The following is an 11,119-nucleotide window of genomic DNA, read 5'->3' on the forward strand; positions in this document are numbered from 1 at the left end:
GGCATTCCGTCACTATGAAGGCGTGTTTTCCTCTGACGGTCAGATTCGGTGGCTTTCTCTATTCTCCTCACATCGCGCGATCTTTTTGGCAATTGTTTTCGACCACAATGGTATCGGTATGGTTCGGCCAGCGATTAATACACTATAATACTGATTGACATACAAATTAATACTTTCTTAAACAGTATAATTGAATACAAATTGGGCATAAAATTTGCCACACAATACAGTCTTCGCATTTTTTTTTTTTAAAATTTGACCAAGCGAACATTAACTTAAGGGTCGGTGGATAAATGTCTTCGGTCATGGTGTAGCACCGTATGGAAGGCCTTGCAAGAAACGCGTCTACTGAATGTCAGCCGTGCCTGTACGACCAGGCCTTCACGGAAGCACACCACGCGCGTGTAATTACAGTCATTCAACAACCTGCCGGGTGGAAAAAGTCGTCCATCTGCAATAACGATCCTCATTCAAGACTTCACTATCTGAACACGTAATTTAAATACATACATATATTGCGTCTGCATAATTAAAGAAAACAAACTATAGCCAGGTTTTATATAGGAAATACGTGCAGCTATAATATAGTCTCTCATGAAAAACGTTTTTTTTATAATAATAAAACTATAATTGAATTTTTCGTGCGTTGAAGTTATAATACGGATATCTTCTAATGAACAAGTGATGATCCAGTTTTCAAAGCAGTTAAATCTTTAGACAGATTTGAATATATGCTTTTACATTCATACACATTTTTCGTATCGTAGATGTACGATACTGCGCAGCGGAATTGTACGCAGCAGACGTGAAATGTCATGTTTACCATCGGAGTATGATTATGCCATAAGTGTGTAGCTACTTTTTGACGACATTTTCGAGTTATTGAGTTAGACCAACCTAACCTCAGATCGCCTGGCAGTTATGAGACCGAAGAGAAGGTCTATCCGGACATCTTCATAAACTCCAAATGCTAGTAGCAGACGCAAGGCCCCAGTTAAGCCAGCCTACCTTCACCGCCGCCGCAATGCTCTGTCAGCTTGCTGATACGTAATTTCCGTTAGAAAAGGCAAGCTTGCGAAGAACTGGTCCGAGGCACGAATGACTGAACGATGAGTACCAAGGAGAAAGGAATAGTAAAGTATAAGGAATGCCGCTGCTGCTGTCCAGGACTGTTGTGACGAGGGACGCAACAGAGTTTGGATGAACACTAAATATTAGGCACTGCGGCTAGAGGGAAGATGTACCGGGGCAACGGCACGGCAAAGTAGAGTTTGGGACTATCTCGCTGCTGCCACTGCTGTTCTCTCTGCAGTGACCGGATATCTGCATCAGCGTATGATCACTTACGCCGTTGGGTGTAGATCTAACGTTACCGCCACGTCGGATGCTGGCCCGCCTCTGTCAAGTGAATGCCAATGTACGTTACGTCGATCGATATACGACACAGGGGGCAGTGTAGATATCGAGGATGCCTCATGGATGCTTGTTGGATAATTGGTCTCAACCATCTATTGGTCGCAGGGCAGCCACTGCCCCAACTGGTGGCGAAACCACTTCAGCTCGGGTGACCCGATACCCTTTCTTTATTAAAATGTGTCTCGACGATTTCCCATCATAACTTGCTCCTTTTTACCCTGATTCAGTAGCAGACGAAACGAAAGAAACGGCGAGAGACGCCGAGATATAGTAAAATATAGATACAGTGATTGAGGAAGAGAAAGAGGAAGGGAAGGGAAGGAGAAAGGGAGAAATGTTCAGGAGAGAAGAGAAACGTCTGTCAGCCAGTTTGTGCCTGTGTGTCTAGTTGAGCGGAACACCTTTAGAAGCTCCTGCTTTTACCGATATTAATGTTCAAATCTGGCGGTTTGTTCGAATTCCAAGAGCAGCGCTACGGCTGGTAGTAGCGATAGGCAGCAGTTTGACGTGGGAGCTATCGATCGTAGATCGTCCGATGTCGTACGCGCGACGAGGCGGTGCCGTCCTTACGAAATGGACGTAGCCTACGCATACTTTGAACGGCTGCTAGCACTAATCAAAGAGATGGGCGCGGCCTGCGTTTTTCGCGGCCCAGTCGCTGCTAACGAGTCAACAATGCAGCCAAAGGGCCACCTGCTGTCAAGTCGAGCTTAGAATATCAGTAGCAGCAGGAGCAGCAGCGGCGGATGGAGGATCAAACGAAGTGAAATATAGAAACAGAAAAGGCGCCGATGAACTCGCGCAGAGACCCGAAGGAATAACAAAAAGGGAAAGGATATACACAAAAAATACAGCGCTTCAGAACCGCGTGGACGTTGAACGACGCTTTGAAAAGGTTACGGCGCTGCTGGCTAGCAGACTGTTAATGCGGGTAACAGTATGAGCCAAACGCACACTCTCAGGCCAGAACGGTACAGGCATATATATATATATATGTATATAGCAATGTTGCGTCACAAGCAATACGCGGAACATAAGCAGGGACAATATTGACGCTACCGTACACTGGCGACTTTCATAAACAGGAGAGCAGGACATTAAAAGGCAGCCGCCATCTAACAAGACATAGGAAAGCTGAGCCGCTTCCATCCGTTCGACGAAGTCATATGTAGGAACTTGTTTTTCTTTATAGGAATTTTATTTCTGTTCGATTCTGTTATATATCGCATGCGGTACACACCATAATACTGATTTGCTCTTGATTTCATCGGCATTAAACAGGCTTAAACGTGTTCACGTGGATCGTGTACAGAGAAACGACTGATGCTGTTTTCTATATGGGTCAACATCTACCAGTAATCGACACTTTCTCATTTTATCGCTTACAGTGTCAAAAAGTCTTCATACGCAGTAGAAGAACTATGCCAGGCTGCATGTAACTACAGTTCGTATCTCAAGATTATTTTGTTTTTAGTCAAACGTGTATCTGGTCAAATATATATATATATAAACCACGACGATTTTTACTTTTCCAAAACAAAGGGCAAGAGAAAGGGGGCGAACTATGTAGAACCTTCGTGAGTTAGTTACCTTTGTCAGTATTGTTATCATCCATTGGGCAGGAGTGTGTATTAGGTTCGTTGACAGATCATGGGGTGCAAATATCACTTAGCAATTTGATTTCGTGTCTCTTTCAGCGAACTTAATGATAAACGGACATACTCTGACTCTGTGAGTGGATATAACTATTTGTAAAAATATTCTGTTTTTTAGCACAAACAAGGGAAATTAATGGAATTTTCCTTAAGCTACCTTTATCAACGGCTTAGAAAACGAAAAATATAAAATTAATTAGGTGATCGGCAATTTAAATTGTTATCTTCACATAATTATCGGAGTGAACGAAGACTGCATGCAACAAAATCCTGAAGTCGCATGTTCTTTACCGTTTTTTTTTCTTTGTTTAAAGGTAAACGAAAGATGAAAATATCTTAACGTTTTATTTTTCCATAATTTCCAAGTTGTCATTGATAACTAACGGACGCAAATGAATCCTTGTGGAAATTTATATGATAAGAGAGTGGGAAGGTTTACAACTGCTAACTAATTTGATATTGTTTAGCAATCCTATCGTTTGGTAAAGCGCATTTTGGTGCTTTTGAACGCATACTCTTTCCAATCAGTATTAGTCGACTGAGTACCTACAAAGGTAACTCAGTCGACTCCAGCGTCAGTTTCCGTTTTCAATTGAGCAACTTAATGGCATTTACGACTACCAGCTCTGCCTATAGTTCCCGAAATCGCCATATGAACGACATACATATGAACGAGGCGGAACACGGCAAGGCTTCTTTTTTTGCAAGCAACATCACAACGTCATAGTCGTATGGTGGCAGTGGTGCTCCGATTGAAAACGGATTTTTATTTTTTGTACCCCGCCGTACAGTGTTTAACGTATAGCGTACATTGAACAGCAATGTATGCATACGACAAAAGGCAACACAGCGGGCGAACCGGTTTGTCCCACTTCGACCTGCGGAAGTACAATCAGCCCTTTGGGCAATTCCTGTATAGTATAGCCCTACTGCGTGATGTCTACACGACTTTCCATCCAGTGGCTTCGTGTTGTTATTTACCCCCTAGACAGCATGTTCCTTGAGGGATGAATAGACACTCCTGCGCCGCCATCGCAGCATTCGCCGTCGGCGCTACCCCTTGGCGCTAGTGAGCCTTTACCTCAAACTGCTAGTAAGCCAAGCAGCGGCATTCTGTTTACCAACCGAATGCTACGCGGCTTGCGATCTTCTGGCAGGAATCGCGCAAGGGGACATTAATGAAGATCGGGACCGTGAATTGGCCCAGATCCAGCGAGCTGGCGAGCACAGCACAGCACTGCAGACAGGGACAAATTCTCAAAGGTGGGTACTTCCTGCATGTAGCTTTATTCGATCCCATTCGAATAAGTGCGGTCGAATAGCGAACGTACGTAGCGAAAGGCCTGCTGAACGAATCAAGGAATAGAGCGCTAAAAGAGTGCAAGTTGCAGGCTTCTGGAAGCAGTTGAACAAGGCCATAGCAAAGTCGTATTCGCTCTTAGATGCTAGCGGCGGCAATGATGTTGTGGCCATGAAGATTCAGTGGGTTGGAAAGCAAGAAGGGGGTTTTTCGCTATGTTCGAGCTGCGCGTTCCGCCTTGAAGCGGCGCACGCCACGTCGACAGACCTGCTCTAAATTGTAGTGGTTCCCACAGCGACTGCTGCTACACCGGCGTACTTCGAGATTATTTTGCATGTTTTGTCTGTCTCCCTATCTCCTTTCCTCATTTTTCGCTAGCCTTCTAGGCCAAGACGATTCGGATGGTCGCCGTCTGTCTGTCCCGTGGCATTGCTTCGCTGGTTTGATAGCATTGTTGCGCCGTTAGTGGCGGTGCTGGTCTCCTGCCGATGCTGGCTGATGCCGCTAAAGCGTTGTATCGTTGTGAGAATTCGACAAGGGGGGTGAATTGGGGAAGAAGCACACGCCATATATAAGGTAAGGCAAAGGGAAAAAGCGGGAATGGAACGGCTAGTTGATCTGAATGGGTAACATTCGCTCAAGAATTGCGGAAGGAGGCAGCTAGACAGTAGAACACCGGTAGAAGCCCTTGACGCTTTTATGTCGCTACTGGATCACGCCACTCGAGTCACGTTGGAGGCACAATGCTCGTAGAACGACAGGACAGAGGCGGCGTTACCATTACTTCTACTACCGCATCTCTATTAGAGAAAGGAGCGGTTATACCAAGAAACAGCAGGTTGCAAGGCCTACTCAACTATAACGGTAATACCGCTACGAGGAAGAAAGTAAACAGTGTGTTCTTTAGCAAAACGATTATTACGGGCTTGCGACAGAAAGATACGTATATCTTTCGCATGCTATAAGATTACATTGTTATACAACTGGACAAAAGGAAGAGTCGAGAGGATAATGCAAATTATCATTAGATTTCGATATCGTCTGAATTTTTAGGTTAGAATATAAAACGACGGTAGGGACGGGTTGGTGTTCACTGCGAATAGTACATTTAGCCATGCACGTATGCAGTCCAAATCATACAAGGCCTGTAGATATTTGCGTCCGACATGGGTGCCTACGAGCTTTAGTCAAACTTAGGGTAAGTATGCAATACATTAAAAAGCAAACAGAATTACCATTTGTTTTTTTCACGCAACCCTTCAATTATGACGTGAGCCTTTTTCGAGTGTTTTTAGTCGTGTGTGCATTGTGTCTCATCTCATTTTTTAATATGATTGTGTATCCGTTTCCGCTCTCGATTCGCAGCATGTCAATGCTACGGCCATTCCCGTGTGTGCCGTTTCAATATGGAACTATATAAACTGTCAGGTTTCCGAAGCGGGGGAGTCTGCGTCAAGTGTCGGCATAATACTGCCGGACGGCACTGCCACAACTGTCGGGAAGGGTACTACCGAGATAGCAATTTGCCAGCGACACATCGAAGAGCCTGTAAAGGTAAGCTTGCACGTTCGTCCTTGATCTTTGGCTTAGACACACGAAGGAGTTTGCGAACTATTTCAGCCTGACTCGCTGGAAAAATGTTTATCACCCGTTCGGATATAATCTTTATATGAAATTAGATAATTTAACAGCTCAACGGACAGCTAGATTTTAATATATGTATATGAAATTATTGTACATTGATTGAAGCGTGCGAATGCCATCCGGTGGGATCTCTGGGGCGCACCTGTAACATGACGTCAGGACAATGCCCGTGCAAAGACGGTGTCACAGGACTCACGTGTAATCGTTGCCAGAGGGGGTATCAACAGTCACGGTCACCGATCGCGCCATGCGTTCGTAAGTAGCTATGACATGATGACATCGGTGATATATATCTATATCCTTGTATAACGAAGTGGTAAAGCGAGTATTTAGGAGTGCCAGCTAGCTGGACATACATTGAGATGAAGTACACATTCGGCTTCACTCGAGCAGTTCTGATAAACAGGTTGTCAAAGTAGACTATATTTCTTGATATGCTTAAACACTTTATCCATGTTTAGCACCCTACATATCTACATGTATGCTCCCTATTGCGATCGCAGGCATTCCTCAGTTCGAAGAACCTCCGACGATCGTTGCCGACGGACCGGCTGATGATGATTATGATGACGATGACATTGACGATTCGGAAGAAGACGAGGACGAATGCCCTCGCTGCTTGCAAGAGCTGACCTTTAGTACATTTTGCAAAAGGGATTTTGGTAAGAACCAAACATGGAACTAGTTACCTTCGCGTGCTAGCCAGTGTGCAAGCCGATATATATGAAACAGTCCGGAAGGCCCATATTAATAACTTATGGATGACGCTAAATTCGACTTACTTTACCCATCTTATGTTTTCTCTCTTTAGCAATCCGCGCGACCATTCAGAGTCGAGAGACGTTCGGCAACTGGGCCCGATTCTCAATCGAAGTCAACAAGGTGTTTAAGGGTGGCCCCCATAAGGTCCGCAGGGGAGCTCAACATCTTTGGATACCTTCTGCCGATCTTAAATGCCGATGTCCACATATTAAAACGAAATCGACATACGTTATTCTAGGTAAGTGGAGAAGGTGATCCGTAAAGCATTGATGATTTTAAGCAAGAATTGCCTTTCGATTTTTGCAAGTTCTCTGGCAATAGTATTATACGTGAAAATACAACTAACAACAAACTAAACCTGGTGCCATTTAATTCGTCACTGCAAAATTTCAAGCGCTGGCTTTATGGTTAGGGGTTTAACGTTAAATAGTAAAAAATATTAGAAGTCTGCTATAAATAGTATATTGAATATAATCGATTGAAGCGCACGTTTCAGGGAAACGAGCACATGATTACGAAACTGCATTAATTCATATGCATGAGATATTTGCAGGACTTCGAGATCCGACCTCGAACGAATAAAAAAACAATATCTGCGTAAGACGGCCACTTCATATACGCCCTTAAATGCTCATCTGTTGTTCTGGACCAGCCGGTTATGTGGGCTAGGTACGAACGAGCGTTTTTAACCTTATATCTGTGCATCTATCTGTTCCGTTAGGTACGATGCAGATGCACGGGGGCCGATTAAGCCCTACGGCTGACCCGGACGGCTTCGTTAAAGAGACCGAAGAGCTACTTGAGAAGACAGTCCGCAAAATGGCACGTAGACGAAGAAGATGCAACAGTTTTTAAATCCAGGCCTTACTCATACAGGGACAAGCACATCGAAACCTGGATTATATAAACCATGTCAGGTCATGCAAAGTGGACGCTATTCCAATTATGTAAACAGAACTTACGGATCTTTGTTTGTGGTCACTTAAGGCAGTGCCCCATTTTCACACCTCTTTGGTGCTTACGCGGAGCTGGAGGACTTTGATGCATTAAATTCTCGGCGACAACATGCTATGGTGGCTGATCCGATCAATAAGAAATCACTGACGGTGAATGGTAACAGATTATTTACAATTAAACTGTTATCATCTAGCTTGCGGTTGCCGTACATGTCCCCTTCGTATTGATCACATGTCTATAACTACGGACTAAATAACAGTGAGGAGCTAGAAAGCGTCTGAAGCGTTTTGATCTGAGCTGATGCACTACCTGCAGATAATAGCAGAAATAGAAATCTGATAATAGTTCATTCAGTATCATGCCAGCTCCATCACTATTATACCGTATTGTATAATGTATTGTATAATATACACTCTATGGCGTCCATACTCGTGGCCAAACTTTAGATCAAGCAATTACGAAGTAACGAACAATAAATGTAAAATAGTTTCCATATTTATACGCAACAGGTGGTAAACCAGACCTGTTTGATTGATTGATTGATTGTCTAAATTATTTTGCTCATACAGTTAGCATGAGCACACGCCTCACTCACCCACCAGGAGCTGTCCTGTACCGGAACGCCAAATATAAGATTTAATTGTGTTTAATTAGTTCCTGAAAAACAAGAATAGACCGGAAGGGCAATCGGTACTAACTCTGTATTCGCAAAAAGAATACGCTGTCAAGTTTCGGTGCTCTAACGCTGCTACCAGCCATCTCGCAGGGGCGGTAATGTATCTGGAAGGAAAACAGAAAACTAGCGGGCTTCTAACAACCATTGCCGAGTATTCCTAAGAGCAATGCGAGCGCGGGTGAAAAGGATGCCCGACGACGTGTAAATAGCATCACGTGTACATAATTTAACACCTGACGAACATACACACATTGCGTTTAATTTATAAGGCATGTGAGAAGGACAAAATATACTAATAATAAAACCATCAATCAATAAATTAATGAGAGAAAATTATTTTTCTCTCGTCGTATGCTATTAGATGTCTTGTTTATCAATATTAGATATGAATCTAATACTTGATTGTATAGTTTTAATTACTATTTACTCGGCAAACTTTTTCGTACTCATTTGAACAATGTGAGTGTTTGTGTATAGCTTATCTTGACTGAGCATGCACAGTGTACGGCTTCCGCACTAGCGAAGCTCAATGAGGCTCTAGATGCGGCGATTGTGGGACACTCTAAATTGAAGGTCCGCTAAGGAAAAATAGTATTCCGATCAAGACTTTCGGACTATTGCGTATATATATGTAGATATTAATTATCCGGAAATTTACGCGTTTCTGAGATTCTTGGTAGAGTAAATGACTTCCTTTCATATATCTAAAATGTTTCAACTATCGACTACATATCTAATTTTTCATCGGAGGTTTCAGCTTTTTTCGTAGCGACCCTTTTTTTTAGTGTGGTTTATTGTATATGATATTAGAAGCTATAGCTAGGTATCTACGACTTATGCGCGTCCGAGCCCTTGACGGCGTCTACATTTCCCCGAAGCAGAACGTTCCTAATGGCAAAAATTCCAGATAGCTTGCACGGAAGCCGAATACAAAGACAAACTAGTGCCAACACTAATCTGTCGTTGTATTAAGTTGTCAAAACGAAGGTTATTAGGCAGTTTTTTTTCCGTTATTCCATAGTTACTTGCAGCGCTGAATCGCCCAACAAACGCAGAAAGCCTAATTGGAGAACGCAGCACGACGGTTCCCGAAGTTACAAAGTCGCCTTTAGGGAAAAGCACAACTTTCCATCGAAGCGACTAATTCTTTTCGCCGTAACTAGGATTTTCACTTGAGAACACATTATGCAGGCCATGCCAAGTCTCGTTGCGGGGCAACCTCCATGGCAAAGCAGACACCTTTAATTGCGTTAAGGGAGCTTTATTATAGCTCCAGGACTTCAGTCCACATATGTTTACAGGCACGCTGTTTCCCCATTAAAGGAAAGAGGTAACGGTCAACTGGATATTTCTCAGCAGCTTTTTCGTTTGGCCAGCGCCAATTGCAGTATCGTGCTTCGCAGCGTTCGCCCAGTAAAGAAATACGTTCAAGGGAAATAGGTATTGCCTGCAGTGACATTCCGTTGATACTCTATTTTATAAACTCGTTTTTTATTATCGCTGTAGACGACTATTTAATATGCTGATGCTTTTATATGTAAATCTGTTTAGTGTAGTTTATAATAGTTAGTCCTAGGAATTTCGGGCCTAACTACGCTAGATATTACATTAAAGCTATGATGGAGAGTTTATTGTGATTTTTTCAATTCTGGCACCGAGAAACTTTTAGTTGTCAAAGTTGAACTCCTAAAATAAAACTGCTTTCACAGAGTTTACTGTCCACTCAGTAAAGTGACCCTGATTTTGTTTTATTTTGCTTGCTTACGTTTCCCTCCTCTGCAATTTTTCCAAGTTAGGCCCTTTTGTCTAACAGGTCATGATTATATCACATGTGCCGTCAAAAACTACCTATTCTAAGTGTTAAAAGTTTCTTCTTATTGCTTTGCTGTTTGTTGGTAGAAGCACGCAGTCAACCGGGCTGAGCTAGCGGCTGTAACAAATTCGTTGACCTTATGATCAAGAAGTAAGGCAAAAACGACTAATTAACAGGTTTGGAGGTGGCCCGGCAAGAGCCTAGTAGGACTCTCTCTGAGACCTGTTTTTTTATCCTCTTGTTATCTTATCCTTTACTCACGACGAAAGGCGGTCGTGCCAAGACGAAGCAAAGCCTTTGAGGTAACACCAAGGAGCGGCTCACAACAAGTCCAGATCTCGGCCTGTTCATAGGAGTTGCACCTACAAAATGAACGTTCTGACTCTCTTTCACGCACTCCTTCACTGACAAACGGTTACACGCAGTGCTACGAGGTATGGAGAACTACTGTAAGGCTATGGATAGAGGATGCCAACGAGAAATGTCTTGGGTGCTAGAAACGTGGGACAGAACTAGAAGCAAGTTTGCTGCTGAGGGAACAGTAAGGCTACGTAAGCTTTATTTTTTTTTAACTTTCTTATTTTATTCATATATATTATGTACTTACCTTACTTTCTAACAAGAGCAGAGCAAGCAATTAAAGAGAAATCGACGATATTCCAAGGCTCTGCTTTCCTCTCGTACGCTTTTTTCTATCCTCTCGCTTTACGCACCGGTCCCCTTATGTCCTATTCTCAAATGGGACGCCGCTCGGGGGAAAGTAGGGCGAGGCCGACTGAGACGAAGCTGTGCAATACGTAATGGGGAAGATACAGTTCTTTTTGTACAAAGTTTTGTATGAAGCCATGCTGCTAGTCATTATCATTGGAGTACATATATGAAATGTGTGTTTCTGT

General features: G+C 43.2%; 1 protein-coding gene across 1 annotated transcript in view; it reads left to right on the forward strand.

The window, feature by feature from the left end:
* Positions 1 to 8,767, forward strand: part of LOC111264532 (netrin-1) — a 73,977-nt gene extending 65,210 nt beyond the window's left edge. The window contains exons 2-6 of the mRNA XM_022840522.2: positions 5,737 to 5,925; positions 6,121 to 6,270; positions 6,519 to 6,677; positions 6,827 to 7,015; positions 7,499 to 8,767. Coding sequence (XP_022696257.1) covers positions 5,737 to 5,925; positions 6,121 to 6,270; positions 6,519 to 6,677; positions 6,827 to 7,015; positions 7,499 to 7,632 — 821 coding nt within the window. The 3' untranslated portion in view covers positions 7,633 to 8,767. The remainder of the gene's footprint in view (positions 1 to 5,736; positions 5,926 to 6,120; positions 6,271 to 6,518; positions 6,678 to 6,826; positions 7,016 to 7,498) is intronic.
* The last annotated feature ends 2,352 nt before the right edge of the window (positions 8,768 to 11,119 follow it).

Source organism: Varroa jacobsoni, unplaced genomic scaffold, assembly GCF_002532875.2.
Source record: "Varroa jacobsoni isolate VJ856 unplaced genomic scaffold, vjacob_1.0 scaffold_870, whole genome shotgun sequence".
NCBI lineage: Eukaryota > Metazoa > Arthropoda > Arachnida > Mesostigmata > Varroidae > Varroa > Varroa jacobsoni.